This window comes from Miniopterus schreibersii, assembly GCF_964146895.1.
Source record: "Miniopterus schreibersii genome assembly, chromosome: 8".
Lineage (NCBI taxonomy): Eukaryota > Metazoa > Chordata > Mammalia > Chiroptera > Miniopteridae > Miniopterus > Miniopterus schreibersii.
In genome coordinates this window covers 10,359,837-10,379,121 of record NC_138109.1, presented here as the reverse complement: position 1 = coordinate 10,379,121, position 19,285 = coordinate 10,359,837, and the positions used below count along the sequence as shown (strand labels likewise).

Sequence of the window (19,285 nt, the reverse complement as noted above, 5' to 3'; positions counted from 1 at the left end):
TCTTCTTCCTGTTTAAAGGAATCAATGAATAAAAGCCACTCTTCTTGCCTTTAGACAAGATGTCATGAAGTCTTTGACAGTTTCTAATTAGGTTGTAGGAAACTTGCACTTACAGGTACACCTCTTCCACCAGGGCTTTGCCTTCCAAAATCTGCAAAGGCTGGAGTAAAATCAGGTCCTCGAGGCAAAATCCGAGGATCCAGAGTTCGCATTGGCAATTTGGGTTGGTTGATCTGTATGAAGAAACAAAGGAAAGCTTAACACAAGTTCCAGAGCACCTGGTACCACAAGGATGAAAACTTAAGAGACTAAAGAGTTATGTCTGCTGAGTAACCACTGGCATCCTGAACCAGTCAAAGTCCAATTTGAACCCGGGTAGCTTCTCCCAAGCTGGCCTAGCTTTGGGGCCCTTAGGTCAATGGTTTTCTGACTCCCTGGGACTTAATAGGCCTAAAATTCCAAACAAGAGGCTAGACATAATCAGTGAACTAGTCAAGACCAGTAGAATGACACAAGACAAACTACTCTGAGTCTCTATAAACTAGGGTCAAATTTTAGGGGTTTTCTGCATGTTCACCAGGACATCAGAGCACCTAAGAGAATCGTGCTATTGCTCAGTTCGGTTTTGGTGCCGTTGACTTATGATTAGAAAAGCACGTATTCTGGGTGGACAATAAGTCTCAAAAGGAGATGTTTCATGTGTGATACCTCATTTAAAAATCTCACCAGTGTCTGTCTCATTAATCAAAGTTATCTGGCTTTGTACAGGCACAGAGTAAGACTAGAGACTCAGCAAAGCTAAGCAGCTCAGCGAGAAATCAACTAATGACTGGCCAAGTCAGAAACAGTTACGGCAGGAAGACAGGAAGGAGCATTTTCTAAGAGAATGACCGCATTCAATGAATTTAACAATTGCCCTCTGAAGTACCAAAGTAGCCTTGAATTAGCACTGCCAGTCATTCAACTGTCCCCACATAAGCATCAAAGAGAAAAGACATAGACAGCAACAGAAGTAAGGCCTGCTGCTATGAGAGTAAAATAATATGAATAAGGCTGCATGAGCAGCTGCTGGAAATCTTAGTTAAGGTGAGGATCTCGTCGTACAAGATATTTACCCTCTACTTTGATTAGGGATTAACAGTTCCTCTTCAAAACAAAAACACTCCAAGCTTCATCACCAGCACTGGTTCATCATCGATTTACATGAATACTTGGGCAGATAAACACCTGACTTTATTCCTTTTAATTTAATAAACAGAACACTGACTGCACTGATTTTTGGTATGCACCATTAAGGTCAGACGTGAAGCTAAAGGATGCCCATTCACAGGCACAGGATTCAAGACTCGTCACTACCAGAATCTATGGGGGATTTGAGATGTACATTATTTGAAGTATGTTGATTCCTACCCAAGTCTGATCTGCCTTTCTAGGTTTCCGACCTGTCCTCAGTGCCATTCTAATTCCACACTGGAATTGTAGAAGAGTAGGGAAAGAGGTCTCTCTCACTTTAGCTGTATTAGCCCAACTGACAATTTTTATCACATCACTAAAAAACAGCAATAAGCAGACAATAAGTTTTAAAACTCTGTCACTCAAATATGGGTCAAACTCCAATATAATTATAGTACAAGAAATCCAAAATCCAATGTTTAGGAAAGCTCTAATTCTTAAACATTACGTATTTTAATTCAAATACCATTTGGTTTTACAATTCCTAAAAACTGCTCATACTTCACATATTCGCCCCGATCATAAAAACCAGTTCCCACCAAAAAGAAGTATCACTCTCTGAGTACTCGGTTTACCTTGTCAAGAACCACATCACTGATGGGAGGCAGGCCCTCCGGTTTCTGTATACAGGCTGGCATGAACTGGAAGTCCAACAAAAACTCCCTGTCATACTGCTTCTTGCCTTCAGTATCAGCAGGCTTCCAGGATTCTAGAAAAAGCATGTAGGCAGAACAAACTGTCTATGAGGTCATGAACGTATATCTAGTAAAAGTACAAGCCAGATTTCAATCTTTACTTTATTGCATCATAAACAAACACACACAAAGGAGACACAGACCCGCAGTCAGGAAATGCCATGTGAAGATTTTAAACTGTATTTGTTCTTTAATTCCTTCTGGATACCTCTGGGTAGTAAAGTAATCTGAAGTAAGTTGCTAGAGGAACCACTTCATACACACAAGGACATTTAATTGTCCTCATTAAAAAACTACCACGCCTATAAATCACTCAGAATAAGGAATTTGCTATTACTCTTGGTTTCAGGGAAAAGGATACTTTGGTTGTTCACTTGGAAATGTTATTTTGGAGGGGAAAAGGTAAAAAGACACAAAACACAGAAACAAATAACTTATTTAAGATTCTGAAAAGTTTAAGGTGCTAAAGAATTTTTTCCCATGATTATAGTTTAATCTGAAGAAAATAAAACAATGTACTTGCTGGGAATGCACATATCTTTCTCTAAAACTCATGATATTAAACACTCTTTGGCTAATATATATATATGTGTGTATATATATATTTTAAAATAATTCTTTATTGACTTCAGAGAGAGGGAGGGAGAAGGAGAGAGAGAGAGATAGAAACAGCAACGAGAGTCATTGATTGGCTGCCTCCTGTGCGCCCCCTACTGGGGAATGGAGCCCGCGACCCAGGCATGTGCCCTGACTGGGAATCGAACCTCAATCTCTTGGATCCTAGGTTGATGCTCAACTGCTGAGTCACACCAACTGGGCATTAGCTAATATTTTTAATAAAATTTTAAATTATTTTGCTATAACACTTGCTTTGCTACTGTTACTACTGTTAAAGCTATTATTACAATCCTACTCTCATATAAAGTTGGAAAATTTCTTCAATTTTTATTAAATAAAAGCAAGTTGCAACTTATTTCTTTTAATAAAACTCTCATCAAAATTAGGCCTCTGCTCACTTCATGAGTGCACACTGGATCCTCCTTTTATTAGTGGTTCCTAATGTGTAGGTCATAGACTCACTAATGGTCTGTGAGATTTTACAGTTTTCGACCAAATCTTTATTACCATATTATATTCATTAAAAGGTAGATAGCTTACTGGGATCTAAATTTTAAATTGCCCCTTTCCTTGATTACTGCTAGTTATATTACAGGGGGAAAAAGCAGTTAGTTGGTCAATACAGTTGGGGCCTATAGTTGTGTACTGTTTCCTTGCCAAATTGAAATACAAAAATATAATTCACCATCCTAAAAAAGACAATAATGTCTCAATTTCCTGAAGAAGGACTGGTGGCTGCCACTGGTCCACGGTGATATGATACAAGCCTAGATTTTTTGGAAGTAATTTCAGAGTTCTAAGGTTAAAAAAAAAAATGGCATAACCTTACAATTTCATAAAGCCCATTAGCAGCAGTAAGAGCAATGTATTAAGGTAGTATCCATCAGTGACTTTCAAACATTTTTGACTACAACTCACAGTAAGAAATATAATGACTTCATGACTCAGAACAAACATAAACACACACGTGAAATGTTTCTCAAAACAATATTACCCTTACTACACGTAACACATTGGCTTTTTTTTCTTTTTCTTTTTTAATCCTCACCCGAGGATTTTTTCCATTGCTTTTCAGAGGCGGGGGGAAGGAGGGGGGGGGGGAGGGAGGGAAACATCAATGTGAGAGAGACACACTGACTGGCTGCCTCCCATTCATGCCTCGACCCAGGCCAGGGATCAAGCCTGCAACTAAGGCACATGCCCTTGGCCAGAATCGAACCCAGGACCCTTCAGTCCACGGGCCGATGCTCTAATCACTGAGCCAAACCAGCTAGGGCACATTTTTTTCCCTTCAATCCTCACCTGAGGATATGTTCTTACCAATTTTAGAAAGAAAGAGGAAGAGAGAGAAACACTGATGTGAGAGAGAAACGTCAATTGGCTGCCTCCTGTACGTGCCTGACTAGGGATTGAACCCACACAGCCTAGGTATGTGTCCTGACTGAATATTGAACCCACAACCTTTTGGTGTATGGGAGGACGCTCCAACCTACTGACCCACCCAGCCAGGGCTGCAATATTTTTTACTCTATGTTCCTTTTTAAAAATTGTTGGTTGTAACTCACTAAATTAACTTCCCAACCTATAAAATGTGTTTAAACTAGCAGTTTGAAAAACACCAGTCTAGATTATTTCTGAGGTCTGATATTTTACAATCAAACCCTACTTCAATGCAGAGGTCACTCCAGATTTGGCAGGCTAAGAAACTTTTCACCTATCCCAAACTTTCTATCAAAGGAACCGTTTCCCTACCACACCAAGTATTTCCACAACCTCAAAGTCAACCATGGTTTACACAGCATTGGGACAGAAGTTTAATGTATTTGACAGTGTCCAAAGACGAAAGATCTCTAGGTTTTATCATATATTTCACAGGGCACTTCCCATCCCGCAGATGCTCAGCAATGCAATCAGACTGCCTCTGACTCAGTACTAGAGTCCAAGCCTTGTGAAATCATGAGAACACTATCTCAAAGGACCTGGTCATGTCTGAAATATCCCTTTCACTTAAATAAAATTAAATGCCCTTTGTTGAAGTCAACCAGCTGAGCACTGACTGATTTCCTTTGCCAGCTGCACTTCCAAAGCCAGTAAAAGCAGAATACCGGCATCAGATCTCACTTCCCCCACACGGAACTCTCTGGATCCGCCTGCTGACTATTCTGTAAATGTTCCACTACGATGAGCCTCTTCCTCCCACCCACTATTTCACTATAAGGAGGCAGCATTTCTCTAAGGTTGCAGTAGAGTCAAGGGAAGAAGGAAACATACACAGGAAGGCAGGGATAAACTTACCTGGTTTAAATGGGAATGTGACCCCTTCACCAGAACTATCAGTGGAGCCTGAATTAGCATCTATTCCTTCACCCTCAGAAACACTCTCAGCACCGTTACGTACAGGCTCAGCTTCTTCTCCATTTTCTTCCACAGCTTTCACTTTTTTTAGGTCTGAGGAGTCTCTCTCAGGATGAAACCCTTGGCTCATTTTATCCTGCTCAGATTCAAGTACTTTGTCACCTGAAAGCTCCTCTTCAGCTGTAAGCTAAAGCATTAGTGAACACAGAGGTTATATTTTTTCACTGTGTGTAAATACACATGAAGACTTACACCTATCCTCTCCAAAAGCATAGAAAAACAATGTCACTCAAGATAAGGATGTCTGTGTCCAGCATACGGTGCTAGAAAGGTAAGTTTGCTTAAAACACTTTTCTTGTTCCATCTCCTGGTATAAAGCAGACAATTCTAATGGCTACTGAAATGCTTTAACATGACTAATGAAATCTAAATGTACCAAAGGTTAGAATGGAAAGAACTGTTAATCCTTGGAACTTGATGGACATGAAACAGTCCTAGTCAGAAATCTAAATCAAGCATGCCTACCCTTACCACCACAGCTCAGCAAATATAAAAAGAAACACTACGGGGTATTTTTTGGTGCTGTCCTCTGGCTGCGAAGTGGAGTACAATGAACAGTTTAAAGTAGTATCTAAGTCCCACAAAGCTGATCATCCCTCATTTTACAAGGATGCCACTTTTTAAGTAAAAATCTTAATTTAATGGTTCTTAGAATTCTCTGAGTATGTGACCTTACTCAAATCATATATGGAAAAATACTTGGAATGTATTCCCCTAGGGAGAAATCTGAGTTCTGGTGCATCCTGTCTATTTTTTAAAAAGCAAAATAAATTGAGTTATACACCAGAATACTTGTCAACATCTCAGTTTGAGTTACCAAAAAATGGATTTCTTAAGGGTCATATGAACTAGCAAATCTCCTGAGTCAAAGTTCTCCATTAAGGGTAAGCACTCTGAAAATAATCCTTGGAAGAAGAGCTTAGAGGAAATAGGAATTCCAATTGATAAATTCACAGGAGAGCTGGTTCAACAGAAAGTTGTCATATACTTTCATATAAAGTATAAAAGAATGTCATATACTCCAGAAAGTGGTTGCCCCAATTGGTTTATGAAATTATTCTTTAAATTGAAGAGTTACAAACTCTACTTTGTTACATAAGTAATTATAACGTAAATGAAATGTAAATTTCTAATTATACTAAAAAATTTTCTTTTACTATGTATCAGATCATGGGGAAAAGACAGTTTTTAGGCCTTGTTTCTACAATGGAAATAAACAGTTAAGTTCACACACACACACTTCCTTTCTCCCCTGAACAGGGAGAGACAGTATGATAACCATCAAAAAATAGACAAACATAAAAATTCCAAAAAAATAACAGTTGAAAATGATTTCTTTTTATAAAACAGAAAATAGACATCTTTTAAACTTTGAGAAAAACCTGCCCAGCTGGGCGTGGCTCAGCGGTTGAGCGTCGACCTGGGATCCAGGTGATCGGGGTTCGATTCCCGGTCAGGGCACATGCCCGGGTTGCAGGCTTGATCAATGACTCTCTCATCATTGATGTTTCTGTCTCTCTCTCCCTCTCCTTTCCTCTCTCTGAAATCAATAAAGATATATTTAAAAATAAAATAAAATAAACTTTGAGAAAAACCAGATCTACCAAGTTTGAGCCATGAGTTAGCAGCCTCACTTTTTTGTATTCTGTACTCTAGTAGAGTCTAAATAAACTCATGATGACCTTGTAATACCACTTTATAATTAAATACTGGCCATCAAAAAGATCTTTAATAATCTGGCATGTGAGTATGTAAATGGTACTTAAACTTATTAAACATCAGTATAGTATATTATTCTATATACAATTATATAGAATTCTTATTTTGGATCTTGTTAAAATGTGAAAAAACTTCTGTTTTTGAGGAAAAAAGATATTGGCTATTCTTTTGTGCAGAGGTTGTAATGGTTGAAAAAAATTCTGAAGAATATTTTATAACATGTGAACATTATATGAAATTCAAATTTCAGTGTCCATCAATAAACACCCTAAAATCAACAACAACAAATAACCTATTGGATATTAAAAGAAAATGTATTACTTGGAAAGTTAACTTCTAAGTGGAAAGCAGTATAAAAGTTGTTCCATTAAAAACTAACCATAATTCATAGAAGACAGAATCACTAAGGTGTCTGAGACACATTGTTTTTGTTTGTTTTTAAATCCTCACCTGAGGATATTTTCTTCCATTGCTTTTCAGAGAGAGTGGAAGGGAGAAAGAGAGAGACATTGATGAGAGAGAGACATTGATGTGAGAGACATCGATTGGTTACCTCCCGCTTGAGGCCCAACCGGGGCCTGCAACCAAGGTATGTGCCCTTGGCCAGAATCGAACCCAGGACCCTTCAGTCCCCAGGCCAACACTCTAGCCACTGAGCCAAACTGGCCAAGGCTGAGGCACATTGTTAAAAGGGATATTTTTCAAGGGAATCCATAAAAACAGTGCATTAAATATTTATGATGGTTATTTTTCTTTCAGCAGGATAAAGCTTTATTCAACTAGTTTGTGTCTAATGGTTCCAAAATTGTTTGCTCGGAAAACCAGATTGGCTGAACTGTCAAAAGTAAACCTTTTACAGGAACTTGCTTAAAGAATTTAGTTGACAAAATTGCCTGCTTAATGCATGAGTTTTTTGAAGTGCTAAAAAATCAGACTGACAGCTATGTATGTAACAAATGATGAAATATCCTAAAAATTTTCAAGATGTCTTAACTAGCAACAGTATGAGGAACCATCTTCCATGTTATCTTTCTAAGCTATAATTTTAAAAATTTAATAAAATAGTTGCAGTGATGCACCACCACCCAATATATAACCTAAAATATGCTGATACCTGAAACACATTCTTTAAATGGCTGAAACCTTCCTAAAGAGAGCTCGATGGTCAGTGAAAATGAAGACCATGAATGACAACCAGTATTTACTAAAGTACTCTAATAAATGCTCAATTTTATGAAAGGGACTGGGATTTCTGAAAAAAGCCTGTCTGCAAATGACCAAATACCTTTTTATTACGCTTTTAAACTATAAGGTTAAGAGAAAAGTGATTGGTTCAAAATAAGCCAAAACAGTTCTCAGGTTTGAAGAATAACAATCTAAAGCAGGTCCTAGTGAACTAATGGCTCATGGGCCATATCAGGCACATCGCCTGTTTTTCTAGTGTCAAAGGCAATGGTTTTTACATTTGTAATGGTTGAAGAAAACTCTGAATAATACTTTATGGCACATGAATATTATATGAAATGTCAATGCCCATCAATAAAGTTTTGCTAAAATAAAGCCACACTGATTTGTTTACACATGTCTATGGCTGCTTTGGGGTTACAGCAGCAGAGCTGAGAAAGTGTGACAGGGATCATACAGTCCACAAAGCCTGAACTGTTTCTTATGCGACCCATTCCAGAAAAGTTTGCCAACCCTGACTTAAAGAGGGCGAATGTTTGAAGGCATAGGAATGGTGGCTTATTCATTTAATATTCAGTAATGCTTAGAAATCTAGCCACAAGGCAAAAAAAAATGAAGCATAGTAAGACAAAGCTAATAAAAAACAGCTGAAACTAAAGAGTAGTCAGTGTGAGGGGAATATAAGTGATCCCCCTGCCTCTGGAAGGTATTTTTATTCTCTATAAAAGCAGTATTTCCTTGTTCAGCCACAAAAAGTGCAGCAACTATTGGCACCTCTACAAGTTACTACCAATTCTTACCCCCAATAACCACAATAAAATCACATCTATGAAACATTTTTGTGGTTGCTATGGGACTAACTGTGACATCAACAGAGAATCATGTAAGAGCAATGATAGGACAGGGAGAAGTAACAAAGGGGTACTGTGAGCTGCTTGAAGAGGGTAAGAATTATAACTAGACAGCAAAGCCTTATGAAACAAATGTATTTAAAGTTATTTTAAAATAATTTCTACACTTAATGTTATGTTAAAAATTCAATAAAATTTTAATAAAATAGATATAAGAAGAGTTCAAAAAGAAAAGAGATGGTTTATATTACTGTTCATTTATAAGCTGCAGTACTTAACACTAAAAATACTGAGATTGTAGACTATGAAATTATGGTGAGAGCACTCCTTAGGACTAAAATTTGCTCTTGTTTCTTCCTCACGTCATCTAGACCTGACACGCTGTAACAAAAGTTGGTGTGGCTTAGACCAAATAAGCAAACCATATGTGAAAAGTTATCTTACTGCAGATTCAAAATAAATTTCCCTAAAATGACCCTGACAATTTCTATCACCGTGGTTAATGGGTATCTGAAAGAACGGACTCCACTTTTCTTTACTGGATTAGTCTTTCCATATGGTTAATATAAGAAAAATTCAACTGAGGGGGCTAATGGGGTTAACCAAAAATTAAAAATAACTTATTTTTTGCCATTTTAGAAGAGGTATTTTGAAAGAGAGACAAGCATTCAATGAAATTGAACACACTTCCAAAAATCTTTTCAAATTCTGTAAATGACTTCAAAAAAAGTCAGACACTGAGGTTAATATATCAAATTTTGCCTGGAAAACAGTATCTCAAGAAAGAGCTATAAACCCATACTTGTCTTAGGAAATGGAACCACTGTTCTGAAGATAGGCTAAAGAGATTTCCTGCTGCCTCTTACCTCCAAGTCTGCTTCTAACACCTCTTCAGTGGTTCGGGTCCGATCTTTTGGTTTCTTCCACATCTTTGGTGCCGTTATAGCTGTCTGAGCTGAAATACAAGATCAGACTGCCATTACTTCCCACTGTGAAATTATGTTTGGAAATATTAGGTCTAAATGATACCTGTATTCAAATTTTAGCAGAAGAAAAGGGGGCTTTCACCCATAGTGAGGAGATAGATGAATGGTAAAGTGAACAACTGTGTAGTTGTGCCCTAGAGGTTGCAATGGCAAATGTCTTTCTTGGGCACAAATTATTCTCATCAGCTCATGTAGCCTTCCATCTAGTGGCCTAGGGTTCTCCTCCCACTTCATAGTTAAGGCATACTTAGGCACATAATTCAGTAAATGGTGATTACCTATATAGGAAACTGGCCTACCAGCCAATTCCAGGTAACGGCCTGCTTCTACTGCTCATCAGCTATGTGATCTTAAGCAAGTCGTACTTCTCAGGCCCCTGCATATTCAGCTATAAAGTTTAAGAGTGAGTGAGATTAGATGATATCTAAGGTTCCTTTTGAGCTACAAAGATATTAAATCTCAGATTGTTTTTTAAAGCTTTCTAAACAAAAGGATAATTTTAAGATTTTATTTGATAGGCAACACTTCTACAACATTCAGTTCCCATTTCAAATCAATACTGTTGGCTTCGCCTTTTATATTGCTGGGGTGACAAGAAAGAAAACATTTTTTACTGAACTATTCTATTGTATCAGAAGGTCTCAATGGAAAATTAGGCTTACAAAAGATTTTTCAAAATTCATGTCTTACAAATTCCAAAAAATCATCCAACACTTGAATTTACAATTTAAACATTAGATAGCAAATAGAATACATTAAAAGGAACCTATGGAAGGCAACACATGAGTCAACAGATAGAAATGAAGTATTACAGGGTAGGGAGAAGAGTAAAAGAAAAGCCACTTTAATTAGAGACATTCTCAAAAGTGAACAAACACCAAGCCGATTCTGCACAAACATACAGGATCAGGCTAAACCAACCAGTCTCTCTCTAGGACAGCCTCAAATCTTTTTGGGAAGAAAAGTAGACTAGGAATACTCACACTGTTTTGGGGAAAAACAAAAAGAAAACATTTAACACTCTCCTTCTCAAATTTACTGTACTATTATTTAAAAAACCACCACCACCGTCAACTTCTTTGTCAAACACACCTGAAAGCGATTTTCTTTACCCTTCCCACAGGGACCATAATGAACAAGAAACATTAGACCAGCTGTTATTCCCCCTTTGTGGCTACTGAAGGTAAACCATTTTCTCAAAGTATGAAACTCAGATTACGGTAGCTATGGGTGGGCTTAAATCTCCTACTGCCTCACAGTCATGCAGTGGTCGCTTCATTTTTCATGGATCTTCCGATTCATAAAACCAGTCTGTCTTATGTGCATCTCCCCCAAATGCTTGTGATTAATTCTGCTTCCGCAGCAGAATCCTTTTTAAGAGACTAAGGAACCTGTATATTTCATTTCAAATTTTGTTTCATATACACATGAATTCTGATCTAAATTTCACTCGTGGAAAAGGAAAAGAACACTTCCTGGAGGATTCTTTGGGATCAAATGTAAACTCATCCTGCCACTAAACAACAGAAACCAAGAGTATATCAAATACACCTAACCCAGAAACACAAAAACACGTCTCCCATGGGTAATACATAACATTTAGCATGCTTTTAAAATAAAATAAAATAAAATGCTACTTACGTAGCAGGTATGGCTACTCTGTTTAAGTGGTTATTTAAAGTTTTACTTTAGAGCAGTAATTCTCAACTAGAGGTGAGAGAAAGCACACACCACTTTAGGAAATACTCAAGTCCTTTGAAAAACTGAACACAGACACACCACACCCAGTGGCTAGTGAGACTGTGATAAACATCCCCTCTTCTACCATTACTGATGGAGACGTGCAGTAAAATTTGGGTGTGCTAAAAGAGGTAGGGAGGAAGCAAAAGAGGGAGGCGGAGACAGAGACACACAGATTCCGACTCTCTCATTTAAAGGACAATTATTGCAGAACTATTTAGAACAAAAGAATTAAATTTAAGGCACTGTCTCAGATTTTCCTTTCCTTTCTAGTCCACTCCCAATACCTACACCTTAGAGTAGGCCCTTATTACTGTATTTATTTAACTATGAGATAGTCTCTTAACTCTCTGTCTCTGATTCTTTAACACAGCATGTATAATACTGAATGAATGATGGCTGTTCTGAAGAATTGATTTGACTGCGTTATTCTTGTACTTAAAACATTCTTTAAGGCATCATCCATAGGGCCAAGAAAACTTCCTCACACAGGGTGGACACTCAAATTTGCTGAATGAACAAATAGCAGCACTGTGTGAAAGAGGTATTACTGAGATTCTGAAAACAAAGACAAAGATCCTTTCCTTCTCGTGCTGCATTAAAGCACCACAGGACAAGTGACAATCTCTGCATGAGATTCATAATTATCTGAACTTAGAGCTGCCTAAAGCAGTGTCCTGGAGCCCCCATAAAAACTCAACTTTTATAGGCACATTTGATTTCTACTACTTGAAAATATACAATAAGTATATATAAACAGAAAAGCAATACTATGATTTAAAGATTTTTTTTTACAAATATTTATATTATTGGCAGAAAAATCATGTTTTTCTTCAGAGTTCACTTCATGAAATGACTAATGTATAAATTCAAAAAAACACTAGGGACACAGGCAAGCTTAATCATTGGGTTTTAGGAAGATTCTTTGTCTTCTCTGTCAGAGGTTTAGAATTTATGTCAAGAATTGCATTAAGGGCCTGGCTGGCGTAGCTCAGCGGTTGAGCATCGCCCTAGGATCCAGGAGGTAGCGGTGCGATTCCCGGTCAGGGCACATGCCTGGGTTGCGGGCTCGATCCACAGTGGGGGGGTGCAGGAGGCAGCCGATCAATGTCTCATCACTGATGTTTCTCTCTCTCTCTCCCTTCCTCTCTCTGAAATCAATAAAGATATATATAAAAAATTTTTTTTCAACTCTCACCCCATAAATGGAATACAAACTCCAGAAATTTTTGCCTCATCACAACTTTAATAAATGCCAATGACTCCATTTTATGAAAGAAAGCACAATGGAGTCCCGTTTTTCTGATATCTTTAAGATGCCTGATACATCATACCTGAAAGTGGAAGAGTCCCTTGGTTCTCATTTACTTTTTATGTAGGTTCTACTGGAGTCAAGTTGCTACTCTTGCAAATTAAGAGCTAACAACTCTCTGTGTGCAACCTAGGAGATAACTACTGGACTTGGAGAAAAGGAGATAATGCACAAGATTCATAAATGTACTGGGCTTTATTAAACCCACTTACGTTTGCAAAAAGTCCTCCCCAATGCCTGAGAAAAATTGTTATGTAAAATGGTAGATTGCATAAAAAAGGAAGAATCAAGAGTAGTTAAGGAATATAAGGCATCCTGAGAAACCACTCTGTAAAAACATGGTATCAAACACACACACTCTCTTCCTTTTTGTTGCAGGAGCATCAGTTCTTAGAGAAACTCCAAGTAGCTAAGTCCCGGTTTCTAGTCTGGGATCCTGACTGACAGACGTCAGAAGTGTTGCTTAGTAAGTATATGAATGACCAACATCACTGCGATCGTTAGCATGATAATACTCTCCCATGTCTTGGTAATTCTTATTTCTCCCGGTCCTGTTGCTCTTCCCATAAATATGCCAGGTAACCTTCTAAGCTTAAGGTATTCCACTAGCTATGCAACGTAAGACTGAAAACAACTTTTACTAAGAATACCATGTTGGTAAGCTGAAAATTGCTTCTCTTTACTGTATCATTTCTTCTGTATTATTTACTAGTCAGGTAGGTACATTGTAAGGGTTAAAAAAATTCAAAATTTTCTGGTGCCAAAAAGGAAAGAAACCTTTCCACTCTTCCTTTTCTTAGATCTTTGCCTAGAGAAAGACTGAAATTGTAAACCCTTCCTCTATCTTTGATATATGTGTACCTTTTTTTTTTTTTTTAAAGCTAAAGAAGCCTCTTGCCAACTTTACAACTCAGAGATGTTTTTCTTGAGGTTCTGGGAGCCATCTCTCTCCCAGCCACCATGGGAGTTTCGTCTAGGCAACTGGCTCTGTAACCACCTGCTTGTCATGAACATATGAAAAGAATAATTTTTCCTTTGGATAGACAACTGAATAACACAGATGGACAACTACCAGAATTTAGTAGAAATCAGATATAACAGCAATGCTGCTGGTACAGTCCTGCTACATGAGGACAAATTATCATTATCTTGAGAATACATATATAATGGATTCTATCTGCCTGGCTTTACCAGAGAATGAGCTTTCCTTCTGTCTGCTGTCTCATTAGTGGGTTGCCTGTGATGCTCACTGCAGTCTTAATGCCTATTCAATAATAAAACTATTTTCTTTCTTTCCTACATTTCTGGAGAGGATTTTCTGGGTTGGGAGGAGATTTCAATTTTCCCCCAACAATCCGGTAGTAAGAATGTAAGATGGAAGTTCCTGAAATGAGCAGACAAGCTGAAGATCCTGTGACCACATAACATCCAGGTAAGAGACCTTGAATTTTAAAAAGTCTCCCTTCTATTGGAATATAACATGAACTCTTTAGCTCTGGGACTTGAGATGAATGTGTCCAGAGCCTTGGTCTCTGGACTAAGAGGCCATGAAGGCTTATTAAGAATAGATACTTTACTACTGGTAAGGGAAGGGCCCAAGTACATGGTCACAGGGTTATACATAAAGAATAGAATGTTCCAATAATAGAACTTTCAGTGAGAGTTCCCACTCTTAACACCCAGTTCTAATCCCTTCTGTTTTCTGTCTTCTCACCCCCACATTTTATTTTACTTTTTCTCCTGGCTTTGAATTCCTAGAAGTTGGCACTAAATTATTCTGATTATATCATATTCAAGAATTTTGTATCGAGTTTCTTGAGGCTGGGGATCCTATTTTATCTCTTTTTTTCTTCTACAGATCCTCATGAGAATCTGGAAAATTTGATAATTTACCTAAGAAACTGGGGCAGAACAAAGAAGAAACCCAGGTGAGAGAAAGTTTTTACAATGGTGATATAAATGAACTGGAAAAGAATAATGATAAAATATGTAATGTTGGGTCACTAAGAAAGGACAACCAATGTACACTGGAGAGTAAGTCTTATCAGCGTTCTTCCAGCATCTTCTCAGGGGTTGCTATTTGAAATGTAAGGACGGCTTGGTAATTATGCCTTCCATTATACATTAAAAACAGGCTTTCTGCTCTGCCTGCTTCACAGACACTTACATAGTATGAACTAGTCTCCCCAGGGACTAGCACTGGTGCCAAAAAAGTAAGTATAACAAGTTGAGTAGTATAGACTTAAATTCTACCAAGAACAAAATTCAAAATTATATTTATTATAACTTTATAATGAATTTTCTCTAATTAAATTTAGAAGGTAGAAATTTAGCCCCTACCTTCTGGTCAACAACAGGACCATTTCTTGCCCTACCACTGCTAAAAATTTTTACCACCAACTCTCTAAATGTACCTTTGCTATTCTACACAATCAAAGACTTGGACACAAGTTAAGAATGCATTATTAGAGTTTGAGCTCTTTTAAGATAAGAGCTGTATCTTATTGGTCTCCTTTGTATATTTAGCATGTAACACTGCACCTGACCAACAGAAAATGCTCACTGACAATGTTAACTGGTTTGTTTGATCCCCTGGTGTTAGGTAGGTACTATTATATAATTTCCATTTCAGAAACTAGGAAACTGAAATATAGAGAGGTTAACTAAATTGACCCAATTGCCCGGCCGGGTGTGGCTCAGCGATTGAGCGTCGACCTAGGATCCAGGCGATCAGGGTTCGATTCCCGGTCAGGGCACATGCCCGGGTTGCGGGCTGCAGCCGATCAATGACTCTCTCATCATTGATGTTTCTAGCTCTCTCTCTCCCTCTCCTTTCCTCTCTCTGAAATCAATAAAGATATTCAAAAAAAAATAAAATAAAAAATAAATTGACCCAATTCCAGAGAGAATAAAGGTCAGAACTATAATTAAAACATAAACTCCAAAGTCCTTGTCTTTTCAACAGGATACTCTGCTTTCCCATCCTAGCTTGTTCCTGCACTTTCTTGTGGAAAGTCCAATTTCATTTTCATTTTTGTTGTTGTTTTTTAAAAAAATTTAATATTTACTGATTTAGAGAGAGAGGAAAAGGGGGACACACACATCAATTTGCTGTTCCACTCATTTATGCATTCATTGAGTGACTCTTATATGTGCCTTGACCAGGGCTTGAACTAGCAACCTTGGAGTATCGGGACAGTGCTCTAACCCACTGAGCTACCTGGCCAGGGCCAGCTGTCTTTTGTTTTTGTAGCAGGAGAGGATGTGGCAAGGAAGGGTAGTGAAGAAAGCTGTTTGTCTGTTTCTCTTACAGCATGGTTTGTCAAGTCATGAGGAAAATGAAATGGCAAGGTGACTCTAAGTCGAAGGTTTGTTCCAAAAAGCTCAGCAGAGGTCAGTGCAACCAGGGATCAGACCGCAACCTTAGGTATGTGCCCTGACTGGGAATCAAACCCACCACCCTTTTGGTGTATGGGATGATGCTTCACCGAGTTACCAGGCCAGGGCCATTAGGCAAGTCTGTCAGCAGACCAAAGACGACTGCAATAAGACCATTAGCATATTTTCTAGGCCTCTGTATTATATTTTATTGCTCTTTCTGCAGTGTCTTAGGCATTTCTGCATTTCAATAAATGCTTTTGTGCCACTTCTTCCACAATCAAGAAATTGCAATTTAATTAAGGCAAATCTAATACGGATGAGAAAATGTCAATCACTACAGTAAAAAGATATATTTAATTAGAGAACAGACTTGAACACAAGTAGTTTCTTTTGTCCACTCAATGCTTTTCGTCTCTAAATACAACACTATAGCTCACTGCCTTGAATATGTAAACCTGGATGAAAAAGAAAACCTCTCCAATCTGATCATCAGAGTCCACGCTGCCAGTGCTTTGCAAAGTGCAGGGAGTCTACCGGAATCTTAACCTGAGGGAGTCACTATGAGCAATGAAACACACCCTAACAGAAGTGACCACTTACTCCCTCATCTCTTCACCTACTAATAAACATTTGGGATACTACAAATAAAGCTGCTGTGAACATCCATGTACAAATGTTTTATGAACATACGTTGTCATTTCTCTAGAGTAAATACCTAGCAGTGAAATGGCTGGGTTATATGTAAGTTTATGTTTAATTTTTTAAAAAGCTACAGACCATTTTCCAAGTATTTGAGCCACTTTATATCCCCACCAGCAATGCGTGAGAATTACAGGCTATACTTTTTCTGGTGAATTACCTTTGCATCTTTTCAAAAAATATGTTCTGCATATTATATATGGGTATACTTCTGGATTCTACGTTTGTTTTTTAAAATTGATCTAGTTGTCTTTCTTGATGCCAATATCACATTGTCATGATCACTGAGGCTTACAATAATTCTTAAAATCAAATATTAAATCTTCTAAATTTATTCTTTTTCAAAGAATTCTATTCTAGGAACTAGGCTATTCTAGGAACTTTGCTTTCCTACATTTATTTTAGAATCAGTTTTTTGTATAACATTTCTATGCAAAAAAGTCCGTTGGAATTTGATTTGATTTGTGTTAAATCTATAGATAGAACTGATTTCTTACGATAGAGTCTTCTGCCCCATGAACATGGTATGCTGTGACATTTAAGTCTTCTTTAATTCTCCCAGTAATATTCTGAAGTAATCTTTTGAAATTTTGTCAAATTCATATTTTTTGATGCTAATGTACATGGTTATTTCCTATTTCAATGTTTGATTTTTCATTACTAGTATATGGAAATCCAATATACTTTTTTTTCGGTCTTGTATCCTGCAACTTTGCTAAAATTCACTTACTAGTTTTATTAGAATTTTTTTTGGTAGAGAGTCCTTTGGATCTTCTATGTAAATACTCATGTCATTTCTGAACAAAGATAATTTTACTTCATTTCTTTCTAACAGGATGCACCTTGTATTTCTTCCATTCAACATTATACTAGAGGTTCTAGGTAGTGTAGTAAGTCAAGAAAAAGAATAGGCCACCCAAATTTCCTGGTTTTGGCAGTTCCCAACTGAATATTCTTTATTGTGTCCCAAAATATGGATAAGAATATATAGTCAAAAAGTATTTTAAGTTACAATTTACTCTTGGTAAACTTTACCAAGAGTCTATTATTAAAATCTGAAGAAAATGTCAGCATCCATTTATTCCAACTACAGTTGCTCACATATTTGATGAATTGAATATTACTCAGCCTTAAATCCAAACAAGTGGAATTTTTAAGCACACTACCATTTTGAAAAATGATCTGGTATTTTTATATATATAAAAATATACAATGAAGTAAGAAAGTCCTCTCCTTCTCGTCTTGTTTCCGGAAAACTGTTAAGTATTTCTTACTTAACTGTTGGAAAATACTGGTGTATATGCAATCATATGTGTGCGTGTTATGTACGTGAGCACAGTCTTCTCATTTTTTTCATATTATACAGGCTATTTTGCATCTTGGCATGGTTTCAAAATTAGAGTCGACCCTATTTATTACATATACAGGAAAGCCATGTTTTTTAGAAGTTATAACATGATTTAATAATGTGATTTGTGCAATTGATGAAATATCTTAATATGTGCAGTATCACATTCCAAAGAGATTATCTCCCTATATGAACAGATACACTGATTTAAATTTTTCATATATCACTCAAATGTTATTTGAATTCTCTTAAAAATTATAATAATTACCAATTTAAATTAAGATAGCTCTGGGACTCACAACTGTGGAATAAATGGCAACATTAATGATGGCATTATGTTAAAAAAAAACCTACTAGTTTTCAAATGTTATCAATTATTTCCCTGAATACTGAATGCTATCACATAAATAATGACAACTATTTTTATTTTTTAAATGGTGCACTAGGTACTAGGTGCAGCCTAGGTTACATGCAAGGATTCTGGAATCAGTAGAAACGTGGGCATTAACTAATGGAGTAGGGGTGACACCTTCTCTGCTTCTGCTGTTCTATATTAGTTACTTAAGGTGAGTGTATTTAACTCTGAAGTCCTATCATCGTCTACTCAGTTTATTCAACTGGTAATTTATGTCACTATTATATTCATCTCCAATATAAAATTAATCTCTTAGGTAGCAAGAAATATTTTAATTTATTTTTATTTTTTTAAGATGATATATGACACTTAAAAATTTTTTTAAATTTATTTTTATTACTTTTTAAAGAGTGAGGAAGGGAGAGGGATAGAGAGAGAGAAACAGCAATGAGAGAGAAACATCATCTACTGGCTGCCTCCTGCATGCCCCCTACTGGGGATCGAGCCGGCAACCCAGGCAAGCGCCCTGACCAAGAATTGAACCGGGACCTCTTGGTTCATGGCAGAATGTTCAACCACTGAGCACACCAGCTGGGCACAAGAATTATTCTAAATGATGTTAAATTTCGATTGTTGAAGTTTACGATTTTACAAGATATTTAGTTTATCATAAGAAGCAATACAGAGAAGCGGTTATAAGCACTGAGTGTAGACAGCTAAGTTTGAATGCTGACTGTCATTCACTAGC

General features: G+C 37.2%; 1 protein-coding gene across 31 annotated transcripts in view; it reads right to left on the bottom strand.

Moving 5' to 3' along the window:
* Positions 1-19,285, bottom strand: part of EIF4G3 (eukaryotic translation initiation factor 4 gamma 3) — a 234,008-nt gene that overhangs the window by 57,381 nt on the left and 157,342 nt on the right. For all 31 annotated transcript variants that reach the window (XM_081145840.1, XM_081145844.1, XM_081145846.1 and 28 more), the window contains 4 exons: positions 9,583-9,671; positions 4,842-5,088; positions 1,809-1,942; positions 114-233 (listed from right to left, as the gene is read on the bottom strand). In XM_081145840.1, coding sequence (XP_081001966.1) covers positions 114-233; positions 1,809-1,942; positions 4,842-5,088; positions 9,583-9,671 — 590 coding nt within the window. The remainder of the gene's footprint in view (positions 1-113; positions 234-1,808; positions 1,943-4,841; positions 5,089-9,582; positions 9,672-19,285) is intronic.